At 50.6% G+C, this 18,863-nt stretch overlaps 7 protein-coding genes across 7 annotated transcripts; 3 read left to right on the top strand and 4 right to left on the bottom strand.

Annotated features, from left to right (window-relative positions):
• Window positions 1-410: 410 nt before the first annotated feature.
• On the top strand, window positions 411-1,865 carry Aspvir_007104 (RNA methyltransferase; the record flags this gene model as incomplete). The annotated part of the gene is made up of 1 exon (XM_043270289.1): window positions 411-1,865. The coding sequence occupies one exon, from the start codon at window positions 411-413 to the stop codon at window positions 1,863-1,865; it is 1,455 nt and encodes a 484-aa protein (XP_043126224.1).
• Window positions 1,866-2,304: 439 nt separating this feature from the next.
• On the bottom strand, window positions 2,305-5,935 carry Aspvir_007103 (putative SNF2 family helicase/ATPase; the record flags this gene model as incomplete). Its single annotated transcript, XM_043270288.1, has 4 exons — window positions 2,305-2,418; window positions 2,478-5,438; window positions 5,505-5,735; window positions 5,816-5,935. 4 exons carry the CDS (start codon window positions 5,933-5,935, stop codon window positions 2,305-2,307), a joined length of 3,426 nt encoding a protein of 1,141 aa, XP_043126223.1.
• Window positions 5,936-6,618: 683 nt separating this feature from the next.
• Aspvir_007102 (uncharacterized protein) lies at window positions 6,619-7,437 on the top strand (the record flags this gene model as incomplete). The annotated part of the gene is made up of 1 exon (XM_043270287.1): window positions 6,619-7,437. One exon carries the CDS (start codon window positions 6,619-6,621, stop codon window positions 7,435-7,437), a length of 819 nt encoding a protein of 272 aa, XP_043126222.1.
• A 1,047-nt stretch (window positions 7,438-8,484) lies between these two features.
• Window positions 8,485-10,519, top strand: Aspvir_007101 (putative AP-3 adaptor complex subunit mu; the record flags this gene model as incomplete). The annotated part of the gene is made up of 3 exons (XM_043270286.1): window positions 8,485-8,528; window positions 8,597-9,016; window positions 9,112-10,519. The coding sequence occupies 3 exons, from the start codon at window positions 8,485-8,487 to the stop codon at window positions 10,517-10,519; spliced, it is 1,872 nt and encodes a 623-aa protein (XP_043126221.1).
• Window positions 10,520-11,245: 726 nt separating this feature from the next.
• Window positions 11,246-12,994, bottom strand: Aspvir_007100 (hexadecenal dehydrogenase; the record flags this gene model as incomplete). Its single annotated transcript, XM_043270285.1, has 4 exons — window positions 11,246-11,613; window positions 11,683-12,482; window positions 12,545-12,775; window positions 12,849-12,994. The coding sequence occupies 4 exons, from the start codon at window positions 12,992-12,994 to the stop codon at window positions 11,246-11,248; spliced, it is 1,545 nt and encodes a 514-aa protein (XP_043126220.1).
• Window positions 12,995-14,107: 1,113 nt separating this feature from the next.
• Aspvir_007099 (isocitrate lyase 1) lies at window positions 14,108-15,907 on the bottom strand (the record flags this gene model as incomplete). Its single annotated transcript, XM_043270284.1, has 4 exons — window positions 14,108-15,021; window positions 15,079-15,421; window positions 15,492-15,647; window positions 15,704-15,907. The coding sequence occupies 4 exons, from the start codon at window positions 15,905-15,907 to the stop codon at window positions 14,108-14,110; spliced, it is 1,617 nt and encodes a 538-aa protein (XP_043126219.1).
• A 1,571-nt stretch (window positions 15,908-17,478) lies between these two features.
• Window positions 17,479-18,635, bottom strand: Aspvir_007098 (oxidoreductase, short-chain dehydrogenase/reductase family; the record flags this gene model as incomplete). The annotated part of the gene is made up of 4 exons (XM_043270283.1): window positions 17,479-17,621; window positions 17,672-17,785; window positions 17,843-18,029; window positions 18,099-18,635. The coding sequence occupies 4 exons, from the start codon at window positions 18,633-18,635 to the stop codon at window positions 17,479-17,481; spliced, it is 981 nt and encodes a 326-aa protein (XP_043126218.1).
• Between the last annotated feature and the right edge of the window lie 228 nt (window positions 18,636-18,863).

Below are 18,863 nucleotides of genomic sequence, written 5' to 3'. Positions count from 1 at the left end.
TAATGTAAAGAGTAGGGAGAGGAACTAATTAGACACGAAAAGAAGTGAGCAACCACATAATACAAATGAGAAGGTGAAGGAAAATGAGAAAGGCCTATGCAAAGTCAGTGAGATAGTTGACTGCAGGTAATCTCTTTGACATGCTTAAAAGCGTAATATTAGGACGTCCCTATTAATTGGTGTTCATTCAGCGACGCGTCAGAAGACAACGCGAAATTGTTCCGGAACAATGATGATGCGCTTATCTTATCAGTTTCTGATTGATGTGAAAAAAGAATTCAAGACAGAAAGCTCGAAAGGTACAACAATTTATGAACACAGTTTCCTCATTTTCTTCGTCACTGAGTATGTGCTACTAAAACTTCATAATCGAAAGGCAGTTTATTGCCTGACTCTATCTTGCACTTGAAATGTTTTGGAATGCACCCTTGAGAGCCCTCGGGACCTGCTTGCAGCCATCGAGATCTCCTTCAATCCCACTCCGTTCCATTCGCAATGCCTCATTGAATTCGGCCATTGGTCGTGGCATCCGCAAGACCCAGTCCGCGGAAGGGAGAAACCAACCGCAGAAAAGCTCCACAGGTAACTCAGATCAAAGCCGGAGGCATGTTGGTCGATCCGAGAGTCGCAAAGACGTCGGCATAAAAGCTTTCGACGAGGACGAGTTTATTAAGACAGGTAGATTTCGTGGGCTCAAATCTAAACAAGACACAAATTTACCGGAACCAAAGCGACCTAGAATACAAGCCGACGAACGGGCCAGGACCATCAAAGAGCAGAGGAAGGAGAGGGATCTTCAAGAACGATCCAGGCTGAAAAGGGGCGAGAAGCGTTTCACAGAAGGGGAACCCGAGCAGAAGAAGAAACACGTGTTGGTTCCTGATTCTGTTCCCTACACCACTCCTGCGTCTGAATTTATCTACGGAAGCAGCGCCGTGGAGGCGGCGCTGCGCAGCGGCAGACGCCAGCCGTACAAGTTGTACATATATCAGGGAGACAACGAGGAGCTTGGCCCCACACGGTCTATGCTACGCAAACTCGCCCTCTCCAAAAATATCAAGGTGAAAATGGCATATGCGGGATGGGACCGGCTGTTCGATCAGATGAGTTCTGGCCGACCCCACAACGGCTGTATACTTGACGCATCCCCTCTGCCACAACTGCCTGTGAAGAGTCTCTGCGCCGCTCCGACCTTGGGCGCGCATGAGTTCCGCGTGATCCTAGCACCCCAGTCAAAGGAGGAAGCAGTAGTGAACAGCACGAACAATTGCATTCCCGTCCGCCATCTTCCAGGCAAAACCAGATACCCAGTCGTCCTTCTCCTCGACGGGATCACCGATACTGGCAATCTTGGCGGCATCATCCGCTCTGCATATTATCTGGGAATTGACGCCATTGTCTTCGCTGGCCGAAACTGTGCGCCTCTCTCCCCGGTAACGATCAAAGCATCCGCCGGAGCCGCCGAAAACATGCCTCTCATTAGAGTCAGCAACGAGGTGCACTTCATCCAGCAGTCCAAAGCCAACGGATGGCGATTCTTCGCAGCCGATGCACCGATGCCGGGCTCTAGTTTTTCTGACACATCCGGCGATATCGACCTGACCAGGAACACACTCACGCAAGCACCTAGCGTCATCATGCTGGGCAGCGAAGGGTTTGGGTTGAGTGCCCATATCAAGTCCCACGCAGATTCGATTGTCAGCATTCCCGGGGCGAGAAACGTCGCTGAGTGGGGTTATGAGAAGGATCCCGCCAGAGTTGACAGCCTCAACGTAAGTGTTGCTGCGGCAATTCTGATGGAACAGTTTCTGCGAGTCCCGGTCTTGATCACTGAGGTGGCGCCAAAGAAGACAGTGAATAACTGATCAGGGAATAGTTGTGAATTAGAGCCATTATCTGTATATAGCTTGTACAATACCCCTAGTGTATTTTAATATCTTTATTCTCCAAGTGTAGTCATGTGGGACAACTCAATGATATAATGCCATAGAAAGTAGGCCAACTACCATGGTATGACTGAGGAGCCTTGGTCAACAAACTACTACATCTGATAGCTTTTCTATATCGAGTACTCCCGATCAGAAAAGGTACTGTTGTACAATTCACATTTCGCAAATGAAAGTAGGAAAAATGGAAGTAGGAAATTTCATGAACCACGACTCGTCGGTGACATCTATTGCTAACGCCATACCAAACACTCGAAAAAATACCAACCCATTCCATGGCCAAATAATCTTCAATATAAGGTACAGGATAGTCATAAAGATTTTGTTGATCGGAGCGAGAATGGAGGATAAGACTGAATTACTTTTTCTTGCTCTTGGACTTGGATGCAGTAGTCGATGAAACACTGGCTGCTCGTGAGGTTGACGCGGAATTTGCTTTGCTGCCACTTTTGACGGCCTTGACCTGTTTGTTCTGCATACCGTGTTAGTTGCCATTCATATGCGCCTGCGGGGAAAAGCAAGTCAACTTACCACTGCGCCGTTTTTGCTCTTCTTCTTGGCTGGTGCGCCGACCTCCTCGTTCTCTTCGTCCTCTTCTTCGCGATCACGTCCCCGGCCCTTGCCGGCCTCGCCATTCGCTCCAACCTCAAACTCTTTAGCGACAGTGTTCAATAGTGTAGTGCAGCGACGGCCGATCTCGACCGGTGTCCGGCTGAGAAAGAACCAATCAAAACGGAAAAGGGGAGACTCGCGAATCTCATCGCGAATCTTCTCATAAAGACCCTCGCCATCGACTCCGTACTTATCCAGCATCACAAGAAGGAACCTGTCTTCTTCTTCTGTGTAAACCTTCTTGTTGGTGGTAGACACTGTGTAGTTGATCTTGAGCTGTTGCAGAGGAACGCGGTACATTTCCATTTTTTTGCGAAGCATCTTGCGTTGATGGCTCATTTTCCGCAGCTTCTCTTCACCCTGCTCGATAATACGGATATACTTGGGGTAGTCTTGAATTTCGGTGTATCGCTTCCAGAAGACTTTAGCGTACTCTTCCACTTCGGCTGCGTCTTTGCTGTCCACTTCGGTAGCAATCCCTTCATAATCAGTACGGCCGAACTTGGCAGACCCGTTGATGAACTGCTGAAAGTCTCGGCGATTCCATGTCGCAAAACCCTCTTCGGACATCCGGGCCTTTTCCGCCTGTTCCTCCTCAGTCAACGGCACAGCATTGTCAATTTCTTGCTGCTCCAGGTCACGCTCAGCTTCTCGCTCACTGAGCTCCTCTTCAGGGCCCTCAGGAAGCTGTGCCTTGTACCCAATTTCTTTGTGGAAATAAGCTGTTTCCTTCTCTTGAAGTTCTTGGAGACCCGGGGGAAAGAATTGCCAATCGTGGATGGATATCTGCTTTGGCGCGCGTGGAACCTTCGGCTTTGTTTCCGCCGTCCTTCCGCCGGTGGCCAGCGCCTGACGGTAGTATTTATCGATGGAGTAAAACTGTTCCTTTCGCTCGCGCTTTGCTGGGTTGATCCAGTTAATACCGATATCTTTCTTTTTTTCTGTGAAATCCTGGCCGTTCCATTCGTATGCGCTCTCAGAGCTGAATTTCTGCAGATCGTCGATACCCAACTTCTCGTACTTCTTGTTGAGTTCAGCAGTTCGCTCCTCACCCTTGCGCAAGATGGCATCGATATCATCATCGGACAACTGCTTGTCATTAACTAATGTGCCAGCCGCACCTTTTGTGTTGAAAACGTTTGCGGCTCCGTGCTGGATCATGCCAAGCAGCTCATCCTTCGAGGCTGCGTTCTTGACTTGTTGCTGAGCACGGCCTTGTTGAATGACAAGCTGATCCAGGCGCAGTTTCTGCGCTGCTCGCTCCAGGACCTTCTCCTCAATAGCATTTTCTGTAACGAATCTAAAGACCACCACTTGTTTGGTCTGACCGATACGATGGGCACGGTCCATCGCTTGTAGATCAGCCTGAGGATTCCAATCACTGTCGTAAAGAACGACAATGTCCGCAGTCGTCAGGTTGATACCCAGCCCTCCTGCTCTTGTTGTAAGAAGGAAGATGAATTTCTCTGAACCCGGCTTATTGTAGTCGTCAATGGCGGCGATCCGATCTTCATGCGCCGTTGTACCATCTATCCGGCAGTATTTGTAGTCTCTAAAAACACAATAGTCTTCCAGAATATCGAGCACACGACTCATCTGTGAGAATATGAGAACTCGACTTCCTTGCTTCTGCATGCGCGCAAGTAGCTTGTCCAGAATGACCATTTTGCCGGAATTAAACACGAGATGCTCGTCAGTCGTATAAGGAGGACCGGGTTCGGCGCCCTCAAAAAGATATGGATGGTTGCAACATTTGCGCAGTTGCATGACGATATTTAACAAACGCGTTTTTGATTCGCGTTTCCCAGCAGCGCCATTGACAGCATCGATATCTTTCTCGAGAATCTTCTGATACCACTTGACCTGCATTTCTGACATAGGCACATAGAGGTTGACTTCTTTCTTTGGCAGCAAGCTTTTTTCAACGTCACTCTTCACACGACGGAGAAGGAAGGGCCGCAAAACGCGGTGTAGCTGCTGTACAACGGTATCTTGGTCGGCATCCTGACTGGAGAACCATTGATCGAAAGCTTCCGAGTCGCCGAACACATCCGGTAATAGGAAGTTCAATAGAGCCCAAAGTTCATGTAAATTGTTCTGGAGGGGTGTACCGGTGATCAACAACCGATTGCGCGAATTGAATACACGAATGATCTGGGCTAGTGACGATTCCTCATTCTTGATCCGATGCGCCTCGTCGATGATGATATACTCCCAAGCGAACTTCTTAAGGTGCGCCTTCTCTCTGAGAACCATCTCGTAGCTGGTGACGCAAACGTCGAAATCTTCGTCAAGAAGTCGCTCATTGATGAGCTTATGACGTTCCTCCTTGTCGCCCTGGAGCACCAGGACATTGACTTCTGGTGTCCATTTGTGAAATTCACGCCTCCAGTTATCAAGGGTGGACTTGGGGACCGCGATAAGATGAGGCCCAGTGATATCGCAGACATGTCGCAAGTAACCAAGGAAGGAAATGGTCTGTAATGTCTTACCCAGACCCATTTCATCAGCCAGGATACCTGAAATGCCGTTCTCGTGTAGGGAGACCAGCCAATTCAATCCTGCAACCTGGTAATCGCGCATCTCGCCCTGAATAAAGGGAGGGGATTCCCGGAAGACCGTAGCAGTTCCGGCACCAGTTTTCTCGTCTTTTAGCAGCTCGGCATCTTCCTCTTGTTCGGTTCGGCGACGTCTATCATTTCCTGCGCCCCCTGTGCGCGAAGATCCCTTCTTTTTAGCCTTGGCGTCTTCTTCAGCGTTCTGTCGATCAATCTCTGCCATGATCTCCTTAATTCGGGGGTTGGGGTTGGTTTCGATGAAGTGGCGGAACAAATCGGTGAGGCCAAGAAGATAACGAAATCTTCGGATAGAGTCGTCTTCCTATGATGGCGCAGAGCCAAATGTAAGTGCCTGTACCAACACAGTGAGGCTGCACACAAAACCCACCTTTGACTCGTCCAATCGCCCATGCTTCTTGCCAAATATGCTCTTCCTCATTTGAAAAGCCTCAGATCTCCTTCTCCGGCCATCAATGGGAGCGGCATCGCCAGCAACACTGCTTGCCGTTGTGTTAGGGTTCGTGTCGGAGTCCTGATTTCCCTTAGTTAGAGAGTCGGAATTGCCGATATCAACGGGGTTAGGCGGAGTTACCGTGTAGTCTGGGGTTTCTTGATAGCCCTGTAGAGCGAGAACGATTAGTACCATTTGATAGATGAAAGTCAAGTGCCAAAGGCACAGCAAGCTCGAATCAGACCTACCGTCATTTGCGCGTCTACATTATCAACGGCTACTGACGTGACAGCGTCTTCATTTGCATCCGTCATTGGAGTGTCCGCCTGCGAAGGTGTATCAGAGTTGAGGACTTGCGAAGGAGCCATTTTGGTTCTCCGCGCACTGAGCGCAAGTATTCCTTATGACACGAAACACGACTCGAGAGTGCTTCAAAAGAACGACAAAAGACCGAAGAAGAACTTGAAAAGATGGAGCCGACGTTAGCTGGACTGTCCTGGAACTTTGTATGATAATTATGGCGGCCGAATCCTTAAACCTCAAGGTATAAGGACAGGAGAGGAAGTTGGACACTGAGGAACGATAGAATGTCGCCAGTCGCGCTGGGATGGCAAATGGACTTGCATTTCATCGGAGCAGCACGGCATGACGCGCTAATTGGCTGAAGCACGCAGCGCCTGCTGACTCAGCGCTGAGTCATCCTGACGCGGAACAGAAGTTTCCCCGCGGTGGATCACGTTACCGGGACAAAGCAAAGAAAAGAAAGATCACCTGCACAACTCGTTATAGTCCATCAATCACCTGCTGGCATCCGCGTTTCTACATCGCCTTTCTTTCTCCTTTCCCTTTTCTTTTTCTTATCTACCTCCGTGTCAGTCATTGGTTTCAGTGCCTGACATACTCCTTTTAGCCTTTCTTTCTGGCTACATCATCGTGACTTGATTGGCCTTTGTTCACGGAGCACGGTTCACCTCACCCCTCCTTGTGGCACCGAAGCAACTACCGTCTTCAATCTTCCATCAGGACGGCTGCTGTCGCAGTTATAACAATCATGGACTCCATGAGATCTTTGAACACATCTTTACCGAGCTCGACGCCTCGCCCGCAGCCTCCCGAACAGCTCCTACAATCATTCAAAGCTGCTGCTCTATCAGTTACCAACCTTTACAAGAATGCTGTACTGGAACAAGCGCAGGCGAGACAAGCGGGTTACCAAGAAGCAATTGAAGATCTTCTTCAGTTTCTAGACAAAGAAAATCTTGGTCTTGGTGATGGGGAAGGGTGGAGAGTACGACAGTGGGCGACTGAGCGAAGTGACGGACTTGGTACACCTAGTGACGATGACGAGCGTGGAGATCTCGAGAAGACCAGAAGTACTCCGCAGGCCACAGTCCGTAAGGAGCAGCCTGATTCAGAAGCTGTCCGACAGTCAACGAAGTCGGAATCGCCTCAGAAACCCGGATTGTCTCAGCGGGACGAGCCTACCGCCCCAGAGCAGCAGCCACCAGCGCCTTCTACCCCCTCAGTCAACGATATCAACGGCTTTGATAGGCATACTGTTTTCACCTTCACGGCAGGACCATCTTTCCCTCAATACCAGGAACACGACGTCGACATGCAAGCCCCGGATAGCTCTACAGCATCGTCTCAGGATAGTTCCCCCGTCAGCGTCTCCGTCTTGCCCCGGAACTCCAGGCAGCAGAACCGCCAAACCAATCTATCGCGACCGAATCCTCGAAACCCTCCCCGCGACTCATCTGGCGGAATAGGGTCGAAGCGGAAGCTCACGTTTCCCGACTTTTTTGACCTGTCCGGTATGGGAAACAACAAAGACATGTTTGGAGGTGGCAAACGCGGCCGCTTCGCCTAGAGAATATAATTGTCGACGACGGGACGAATTTTATTCTTATAGTCATGCAGCGGTTGATTGATACTTTGGATTTTCGGTGCATTTGTGGGAGTATTACTTGTGCTTTCTGATGTTCTTTTCTTCTGTGCATTTCCTTATTATCTTCTATTCTTACCTTCCTTCACATTATCACACTTTCCAAAAACCTTTTCATGCTTTTGTTTGTTTCATGCATTTCAACATATAGAGGATATCAGATATGGCGATACCCAGTGAGGCAGTTGTTGTGAACCTTGAATCGTATATATTGGGATTTTGGTCTGGTCTGCATGCGCACCAAGGAACCCTTTGTCTTCCTTCTTCCCAGGACATATAACATGCCATCGATATTCAATAATGTACATTATGAGCTTGGCACAATACCCAAAGCTTTGCCGCCGGTGACTAATTCAAAGCCCTCCATATTCCCATGCCTACTAATGTTGCAGATATAGTTGCAATGCCCAATTTCCGAGATCCCATCTTGTATTTTGTCGCACTCCGCATGATTGTTTGTTCTTGCTTTCGTAGATTATTCATTCCTGTGTAGTAACTGTATACTCCAAGGCCAATGAACGCGGCCGAACCTGTGTGACTTCAAGTAAGCCAAAAGCCACCTGCACAGGAGTAAAGAAAGGACGGGAGTGACGTACCTGTTATTCGGCAGGAGAGGCAATCATCGTACTTGTCTTCTGCTAGAAGACGCTTTGCGTCTTTTGATTGAGCATCCCAAGCGCCCTGACTTTCTGACGGCGCCATTTGTAATTCGGTCCTTATCAGTGTGCGAAGGTAGGTGTACCAGTCTCGGAACGGGATCAACTCCAGATACAACACCTGAGGTTAATCAGCAATCCGGAAGGACATAAACTTTGAATGCCTCGAGGAGCTCCCCCCAACGCATTGTAAAAGTGCACGAGGCGGGAGTCAGCGGCAGAAACACAGGGACTTTTTGGATGTCGTCAACCAGCGGTTGTGTCTGATCTCCGCTAATGCTTCCCCACCGATTGAGACACACGACACACCGGCATGATGAGCGGCGAGGTCGATGCGCTCTACATCTATGATGAGCACAAGTATGCGCTGCCTTTAATGTTTTCTCCATGGTTCAATTCCATTAGTGCTGACTGTCTGAGCTCTCAAGCAACCCGCTCGTGGAGCATGTATATCGCTCCCGCCCGCCCTCCGCGGCAGCAATCCTCCCCCTCTATCTCGCCCACTCACCCCCGCGTCCGTCACTCCTCTACATTCCAAATATCTCGCCCCCGGTGACAGTCTTTTCAATCGTACAGTCAAATCTGCTGTTTTTAGCCCTTTCCGAAGTTGATACCGAGCCGCTTCTTGCGCTGGAGTTCTTGCACCGAGTTGTTGATGTGCTTGAGGACTTTGTCGGGGCCCCATTACTCTCTTCCAAGCTTCAGGCGAACTACGATGTGGTTGCACAATTGCTCCACGAAATGTGCGATGCGGGCATCGTGTGTAATACGGAACCAAATGCGCTTCAGGAAGTTGTGGAGATGCCGGGATGGATGGGGAAGTTGTTAGGAGGCGTTGGACTACCAGGGTGAGTATGGAGTTGTCGCTCGTGCAGGCCGGTCTTTTGACGCGGCTCTCTCAGGATCTGAAGTCCCTTACTGACCGGGTTACCGCTGCGCACAGGTCGTCCACACCTATACTAGGGCCTCCCAACCCTCTGAAACACTCATTATCATCCGCAAATGTCGCACAGGGCCCTGCGATCCCGTGGAGAAAGGCCGGTGTGCGGCACACGTCGAATGAGTTATACGTTGATATCATTGAATCACTCTCAGTCACGATTGCCCCATCTGGACGGCTTCTGTCTGTACTGGTATCGGGAACCATCGCGTTCACGGCTAAAATATCCGGGATACCCGACTTGCTCCTCACATTAACCACTCCCAGCGGTCCCCAGGCTGTTGGGAAGAAGATAGACCTGCCGGTATTCCATCCCTGTGTCCGACTAGCTCGATGGAGGGAGCGACCTGGCGAACTCAGCTTTGTGCCTCCCGATGGCCGATTTATTCTTGCGGGTTATGAGGTGGATCTGCTCCCTATTGATCCTAGTCTTGACCATCCTCCGACGCATATGGAGAAGGTATTCTTACCTGCCATTGTCGAAGTACGCAAGTCACTCGGACCGACGGGATCCGAATTTGAGGTCCGATTGATCTTAAATACAAGCTTTCCAGGATACTCATCTTTCAACCGCCCCGGAGCAGGGCGGGGCGGATCGGGCACTTCTACTCCCTCGTTCCTTGGAGGAGGCGGGAACTCCTCATCACCTGTCCTAGAAGAGGTCGTGGTCACAGTACCAATACCGAAGACCGTTCGAAACATCGCCGATATGCAGGCAAGTCGCGGAGAAGCGATATTCGCGCCCGGCAACGATACACTGGAGTGGCGCATACCTACCAAAGACTCCGGAACTGTTTCGGGCACAGCGACTCTTCGCTGCACGGTCGTCGGACACCAGAATGTGGAAGACGAGCTTGAAGAAGACAACGAGGGGGCCGACGCTGACGCAAATCTCTTGCAAGGATACTACGACGCCTCAACAGCAGCGTCTTACCAGGTCGCGGAGGAAGCCGCAACAGGTACAACGAAACGGAAAACGAAGAAGAAGAAGAAGACAACAAAGACAGCTAAGACCAAGAAGTCATCCAAATCCGCCGCGGCCAGCGCGCTCGTCGCCTCCGATCTCGACAGTGTACCGCAAACCTCCCCTAATCCCTCTAAGCCTCAAAGCCCTGCACCTGAATCGTCGTCATCGCCAGCCGCACCCGCCCCTGCACCGGCCTCCTCCCAGTCTTCTTCCTCCTTATTCTATACACCACCTCGGAAAACAAAGGCACAGCTGAACGCCAGCCTTATGCCGAACTCCGCCTCTGTCTCATTCTCTGTCAAAGGTTGGCTACCGTCGGGGCTCCGAGTCGACAGTCTGAATATCGACCCGCGGCGCAGTCGAGGCCTCGGAGAAGGCGTGAAGCCATACAAGGGCGTGAAGTATCTGTGTGTCAGCAAGAAGGGCGTGGAAGCGAGATGCTAAGCACAAATTCATCGTGCTACCTGGACAGAGGCTATCATTTATCTAGACATGCATGAGATGAGCCATGATATATCATTACTTTGCAATATACAGTGTTCGCAGGATCTAGCTACGAAGGTGAAATTTGGGGGTTCGAGGACTCCCGATGACAACGGTACACCTCATGACATGATGGCATGCGCACATTCAAGGCCGGTCAGATTCAGGCTATACCATGGACCAATTTTGTATGACAGTACAAATAACAGAACGTGCCAAAAATGCCGTATCGAATGGCAATTTGCAACCGAGAAAGGAAAAAGACAGGTCCGTCACACCACCTTAGAGTTTCGATGATCGACGTTCGAGAATTTGCAGCACAATGTAGGCCACTAGATATTCAGAGACGTAAGTAGATGTATTAAATCAAGATGATAGGTATTAGATGATTAAATCATTATCGATAGATGTCAAATCTGAGGGTATCTCCAAGCCGCCGGGTATCCAGAAATCATTCAAGGGGCCAAGAACTGAACAAAAAGCAGAAATGAATATAAGGCAAGGAAATGTAGTAGAGCGAAGGAACGAGAGGAGGAAGACTCCTCGAGAGCGCTTTGAAGGTGTGAAGGGCGGAGCGGGGGAGAGTTCACTCTCGGTCTGCCGAGTAACGCGGAGAAGTGAGAAGTCGGGAACAACGAATACTTCACAGGCAGCGAAGAGGCTTGCGGGGAGAAAGATAAAAAGAGATTACTCACCGGCTGCAACAGCTACGGCCCTGCCAGCGCCAGCCTTCGCGGTTCCGCCGCCGAGCGTGAGGATGGTGCGCAGCCAGCCGAACCGAAGCTTATTGCCTTCGCGATCGAAATCGGGCACCAAGGTACTGGCGACCTTGAACTTGCTCAGTTTGCCGGCATACGGGGGGTACCGGATGGAAAGGATCGCCTCGAGCCAGCCCGGGCTGGTGGTGATGGGGCGGCGATGCACGAAGACCTCGAAACTGGCCTTTCCTCTGTAGGCGCCGTGACCACTCTCACCGACACCACCGAAGGGAAGGGTGGGGATGTGCAGGGCGGCATCGTTGACGGCAGCTCCGCCCGAGCGAGTCATGGCAAGGACTGTGGATTACGTCAGTTGGATTGATCCCGTGGCAAGTATGGCTGCGCATGGGCAAGCGGTGGACTTACTCTTGTCGGTATCAGCCTTGTTACCGAAGGGGTATACACCCAAGGGGGTGCTTTGGATGCTGTTGGCGATATTGACGGCCTCTTCGAGGTTGTCGACGGGAAGGATGGGCATCAATGGGCCGAAGCTCTCCTGGATGATCAGAGAGTCGTCGGTCGAGTCGACCTGAACAAGGGTCGGTTCGATGAATCTTTCGTTTTCGTCCATGGTTCCTCCCATGAGGATCTTTCCCTTGGAGTTATCGATCATGGACTTGAGTTTACGGAAGGCACCCTCATTGATGATGCGAGAGTAATCTGGTGATGCTTTAGCGCCCTGGGGGTAGAATTCTTTGTAGGCCTTCTTGAACTCCTCAACCACGGCCGGCAAGATGGCTCTGTCGACCAAGAGGTAGTTCTGCGATGTGCAAATCTGGCCCGCATTCAGCGTTTTACCCCATAGCATACGGCGCGCGACCAGTCGAGGGTTGGCATTCTTGGTGATGATGGCGGGGTTGATGCCTCCCAGTTCCAGCACAACGGGTGTCAGATGAGGAGCGGCTGCTTTGGCGATGATACGACCGACGTTGGCGCCCCCGGTAAAGAATATCTTGTCCCATCGGTCGGCAAGCAAGGCCTGAACCTCCGAGGGTCCACCTTGAACCACTGTGTAGCATGACGGGTCGAGGGAGGCCTCCACAATCTGCTGCATGACGACGGCGCTCTTGGGAGCATTCTCACTAGGCTTGATTACCACAGTATTACCAGCAGCAATAGCGCCAATGACCGGTCCAAGAGTCAACTGAAAGGGGAAGTTGAAAGCACTATATTCGAATCACCGAACGTTAGTGCATATTTTGGCAAGTTGTAAATGGCTAGCTTATACCCAATAACCAGAACACAACCCAGCGGGTCTTTACGGATCTTAGGGTTCATGAATTTGTAGTTAAGGTCGATATCCTCGGCCTTCTCATCCTTAACCCACTTGTGAAGATTCCGGCTCACAAACACAATGTCATTCTCCATCCATAAGGTCTCGGAGACTTCGGACTCGAAACGTGGCCTGCCCAGATCCTGGGCCAAGGCCTCGACGATCTGCTCCTCATGGTCCTTGATACTGAAAAGAAAGGCATAATTCATTAGAAAGAAGTCCCAAAATGCACAAATGAAAGAGTGGAAGGTTCACTCACGCCCAATAGAGCTTGCGAAGCTGCTTCAACCGAAATTCGACATCGCGCGTCTTGTGCTCCAGAAACGACTTGCGCAGTCTCGAGGCGCGCTCCTGGATATCTTCAATAGAAGTAAATTGAAGTGGGGGAATGTCCGACGCAACCATGATGGAAAAGGGGTGAAAGTTGAAGAGTTACAATTGAGAAGGGAATTTTGGGCGGGGGAGGGAGCTGAGCTATATAGATGGAGCTTACTATAATCGGATGATTTTTAAGGAGACGGAGAAGAGGGTCAAAACGCTAAGATTATATAGTTAACTACCTAGGTTGATTTATCTACCTGTTCATAACTAGATAGGCCCGGAAATATGTTCATTTATTTGCTTTTCAGGAGGGCTAGATTAATCATGTCTGTCAAGATCGTCACCACATGTGTCAAACTGCCAGAAGCTTAATGCTCTTGCCCCCTCCCTTTGCGCATCTTTGAACCGCGGCAACTCCTCCATTCTCTCTCTCCCTCATCCGTGGTTGCACTGTCATACCATCACAAATGATATTGATCCATCCACTAAAAGGGCAATCAGCTTCATTCAGACGATGACTCGATTCAATAACCTCAGTTTCTAAAAGGTATCTCTATAGAAGAGATGCTGGCTTCATTCTGCAACACCATCCCTAACTGTGGGACTAATTTCATGTTATGCTTCCTTTGATTTGGAGTAACTCCACACGATCGGCAACGCCCTCGCAACGCTCTCTCAATCGGTCAACTTGACCGGAGCAACAGTTCGCCCGAGAGATGCTTAGTTCTGTCCAAAAGTCACCGTTTATCATCAGGCACATTGGCCCTATCATCCTATGTGACCAATAACTAACCAGCAGCACATCCTGCTAAGACCAGGTACAGTACTCCGTCCGGAGTACAAAGTAGAGTCTCTTCCAGGCAAATTCTAACTCTCAGGAGTGGCCATAAACCTGAAGATCGTTCCTCTCACGGAGAGCTCGTCTACAATGAAGCGGAAATTTCGAGATAATGTGTTATGGAATACTTGAAAACGGAGCTCGAAAAATGAAACGACTTTGATGCGAACTATCCAGGTATTGGCTTTCTCTGTATGAGAAGACATTTCAAAACAAAAAACTCCAAATATCCCAATGCGTACAGTCTACTGTACACTGACAAGGCTTGACAGCGTCAAGAACGAGATGTCAGATCAAGGAAAAAAAAAAAAAAAAGTGTCATGAGAAAATTTTCAGGCGGTTCTTGACTATCCACCATCTCAGTGCTTGAACTGATCCTCTGTCACACCCTTACCCATGGCGGCAGTGCTGCTGACACCGCCAGTAACCATCTTCAAGAGGTTATCCACATAGTTGGCACCACTCCATTTCTGGTGAGTCACCACGTCCACCCCCCGCTCCATCTCAGGTTCCTGCACCAGTTCGCCGTACGCGCGCATTCCCTGTTTCGCGTAGGCCCTGGCGAACTGGTCGGAGATGAGTGCGGTGGTGTGCAGACCAGCCAGGGTGATGAACTGCCAGGCATAGCCCAGAGCGCCGAGTCTCTTGATGTAAGTCTCCTGCTCCTCACGTGGCATAGCCTTCTTCCAGTTGAAGGATGGCGACAGGTTGTACGCCAGCTTCTGTTCAGGCCAGACGGCGTGGACACCGTCGGCGAACTCCTTCGCCTGAGCGTAATCAGGGAGCTTACTCTCCATCCAGATCAGGTCCGCGAACGGAGCATAGGCAACAGCACGGTTGATGGCGCACTGCGTGCCTCCCTGGTACCGGTAGTAGCCCTCCCGAGTACGGGGAGCATCCCAGTCCCAGTAGATGTCAACGCCAGTGATGCCCTTGGCGATAGCACGAGCCTCGCTGTTGCTCTTGCCCTTGACGGCAGTCAGGTACTCCTTGATGAGGGCATCCTTGTTGACATGCACGCCCTGCTTGATGGTGTCGACAACAGCTTCGTTGAACAGCTTCAGACCAGCTTGGGCAATCCATTGATCCTCGATGGCCTGGAGCTCTTCGCCAGACTTGCCGGCCTGCTCACCCGCCACCATGAGGTCGTTCAGTGGCTGCAGGTTGGGATTGGTAGAGCCAACGATGAAGCCGTGGTCGCGGTGGTCGATGGTAGAGGTGATGAGTGTTGCGGCTTCGGAGTCGGTACGGGCAATGGCAAGCAGGTCGGTCCCTGGGATCTTGTCAGCTGATATTCTGGTAGAATGACAGTCTGCATGTGTCTACTCACCCATGATATCTGCCTGCGCGCGGATGGCAACCAGACGGTTGATGTGCTCGCTGATAGGGACAAGGACCTTTCCGGCCATGTGACCACACTTCTTGGTACCAGGGGCCTGATCTTCAATGTGAATACCGGCGGCTCCTCTCTCGATGAACAGCTTGGTCAATTTCATGACAGCTGTGAGACCACCATGGCCGGTATCAGCATCGGCGATGATGGGGCGTAGGTAGTCGACGTTGGGCAGCTTGCTCCGCTGGTCCTTAGGGGTTGTGATGCGTTCCTCGCGTTGTTTCCGGTCATGGAACAGCTGTGCCATGAACAGCTGGTTTACCTTGTTGGGGACGGTGTTCTGCGCAATACAGAATTAGCACGAGCGCAACAGAGCTTCACTATGGGGCCGATGCTGAATACGAGCTTACCATGGGGTAATCGGCAAGATCGGGGGAGGGTTCATCGGTGGACGAGGCTGTGGAAGAACTCTGCCAGCCGGAAACGTAGACGGTGTCAAGGTACTTGGCCATCTGGGTGAGCATTGTTGGTTCGAGACAGCCATAGGTGAAACTGGCAACTTTTTTCTGGAGGAAATCAAGGTTAGTGCTGTTTCTCTGTCACTCCATTCGAACCTGCGTACCTCAAAGTTGCTTTCCAGTATCTTCCAGAGCTTCTTGCTCTGGTCATTGGAAGGGTACTGAATCTTCAGGTTTCCACGCTTCGCCACGATCTGCTCTGCAGAGTACGGGCGTTTTGTGTACCTCCATCTCGAGTCTGTCCACCAGGCCTTGACGGCTTGGACGTCGTCCAAGTATTTCTGATCTTCGTCTTCAAGGAAACCCATTGTGACAGGTATGAAGAGGATGAGTCGGAACGAATTGGCCACAGAAAGGTTGATTCACAGCAGTAATGTAATAGTAGCTAACCCTACACTAGGCGGAACATGCAAGACAAGATTATAAAAGGAGAACCGAGCCCCAGAGAGGAGAGAAGAAAGTAGGTGAAGCTGAAGAAGAACAGGTGAGGAAGAGAATTGCAGTTTCAAATCCAGAATCACAAGCCAAAAGTCAGGGTACTTATTACATTTGAAGCATGCGCCATCGCGAATGCGTCAGAAGGTCTATGGTCGGTAATCGCTCGGCTCAGCGGGACAACGAGGAATCCAATGCGGGCCGGCCATACGAGCATTGCACTATTAATATTGAATAGAGTACTAGAAGAGTTTCGCAAACCGCGGGGATCCATTCGTTCGACTTGCTCATCAGGAAATTTGGGTTAACATGTTCCAAATTCACAAGCTAGCCCCGAGAATCGGCCAAGCTCACTGGTGGTGGCTCGGGAGAGAGGATCGAGACTAGCGATGATCCTCGGTCTAATGGACGCAGCAATACAGGAGTGCCTGTATTCGACCCCAATTGCCACTCAACCATTTTGCATGCGACTGACTCATATAAACGGCGATTTTAGTATTCATAGCTGGTCGAGTAATACCAAATTAATTCGAATTTCTATGCTATTGAGCCTCAAAGCGAAGCTGTCAAATGCGACAGGATGACGTAAAAACATGTGCTAGGTAGATTGTCATAACAATACAGGCACGTGACAGTATCAAAGATACCTAAGGTATGATCGTACTCGACAGTTTGAAAGCACGCTTCCCTAGACACCGATTCTCGGAGCTTCAATGGCCTTGTCAAACATTATCAAATTCTGGATATCCTACTATGCTGAAAAGGAATATATCCCGGTTGTTTCTGCCCTTCTACAATTCGGTGAACTCGGTGCCGATATCAGAATCTGAGTCATTTCAGGTATCGATGTCAGACCCCGGTAATTGTACCCCACATACGTACGGTTACTGTCGCAGAGCTTAAACAATGACATAACCTCAGGTGTCTATGCCTCAGGCAAGTACATAGATACCCATCACAGAATGATGCCTGGAGTAAACAGTCCTAACCACAATTGGCGACAATGTCTTAAATACTTCGACATGACTCTGTATCCAAGATGAAACAAAACAGCCATCCATGTCGAGAAAGGACCTAAGGTACTCCGTACCTAGGTAGGCATCAACCTCGGCCCAGCGAGCACCAATCACAGGCCCGGAACACTTCCTCCAGGAGTGACTCGAATCAGCCTCGGGAAAACAAGGCGGTGGAATTCGTCCTGTTTCCGTTTCATTGTCGACGAAAATGCCATCATCGCCTGTCTGGTTGACGACTCGATACTGAGTATTTGATACGCGTGTTCTCGCCAGCTGGGTGATGTATGATGCCTATTTTGGGCATATTTCCGCTTGGAGGCGGAGATGCTCTGCTCTTCTGTGTGAAAGTTCACATGCAAATCGTATATCAGATTACATTTACATCTAACAAAGAGTCACGAGGCATATTGCTGAAACAGGCACTTGGACTAGTATGTGAACTTCTCGCCTACTAACTCCTCACTCAGCTTCCATAATCGCTCAGCTTCGATCGGACTTGTAGCCCATGGCTTGACTGTGTCGACCCACGGGTCTGCAACATGGCAGTCGATCAGGTACTTGCCGTTGTGTTCTGGGTTGTGTCAGTCTATGCAACTCAATTCTTACAGACAGGTCTCTTACCTGCAAGATCAGGATCAAAGGCTGCATAGATATGGGTCGAGACGCCTGTCTCCAATGGTTTCGGGTCCAGTCCCTTCCAGCCTTCGGGGTTACCCTGTGCGCGGTCGAGAGCGCCTGTTCTGTTAGTCAGACTCAAAAGAACGATGAGACTAGGAAATGAAAAGCACATACCGAGCTCCTTGAAGCTCGAGTCCAGGTCTTCAAGGTGGCTCGCAATATTCGTGAAGATCACACCCGGGTGCAGACTGAACGCGAGAAGATTCCGGGCCGCAAGCTTCTCAGCCAGAGCGATGGCCATGAGCATATTCGCCGTCTTCGTCTGCCCATATGCAAGCCATCTATTGTATACCTTGCCATTCTGATAACATGTGTCAGCTCTGCTCACAACCCTTGAAGCATCCGTACCGAAGAACAGCCAATCACTCACATCAAAGTTATAATCCGTAAACCTGATCCCACTCAACCGATGCCCATCACTAGTAACCATGACAACTCTCGGACTCCTCGCCGCCAGAACCTTCCCCATAATCAGGTTCGTCAGCAGGAACGGCCCGAGATGGTTCGTCGCAAACTGCGACTCCACCCCCTCCCGCGAAAGTGCATACTCCGTCGCCATAATGGCCGCGTTGTTAACCACTACATCGATCGCCGGGATATCAGGCCACGAGTTGATCTCCGCAGCTGCCTGCCGGACGCTTTCGAAGGAGGCCAGGTCGATCTCGACGAGGCGGGTCTCGACGCTCGGATGCGAGGCCTTGATCTCGTCGGCCGTCTGCTGGATTTTGCTCCTGTTGCGGCCGGCGAGGATGAGACACCTTGGTTCAGCGGCCGCGATGGACTGCACGAAGTAGCTGCCTAGACTGCCGGGGGAGACACCGGTGGTGAGGATGACTTTGCCTTTGATGTGGCTGGCATAGTTGTGGACTAGTACTTGGGCGGGTGTGTTCTTGTCAATGGGAGACATGGTTGTCGGTGCGAAGGATTTCTGGATTGAGCTTGTGGGTGTGCATCTTGAGAAGACGTGTGTCTTCCTATTTATATACGTAGGACCACGCTGGATAGCACTTTGGTAGATGCAAGATGGCACTCTCGGGGTATGCGGAGATGCATCCTGCTGACTGCGGAGATAGCTTGTTTATCTCCAAGGCAGGGGTAAGCGGAGATGACATAGTCGGAACGACACGAGGCGGAG

The sequence above is a fragment of the Aspergillus viridinutans genome, assembly GCF_018404265.1.
Source record: "Aspergillus viridinutans IFM 47045 DNA, scaffold_5, whole genome shotgun sequence".
In the NCBI taxonomy this organism is placed as follows: Eukaryota; Fungi; Ascomycota; class Eurotiomycetes; order Eurotiales; family Aspergillaceae; genus Aspergillus; species Aspergillus viridinutans.
The sequence above is the reverse complement of the archived record's forward strand: the minus strand, read 5'-3'. Positions and strand labels throughout refer to the sequence as shown.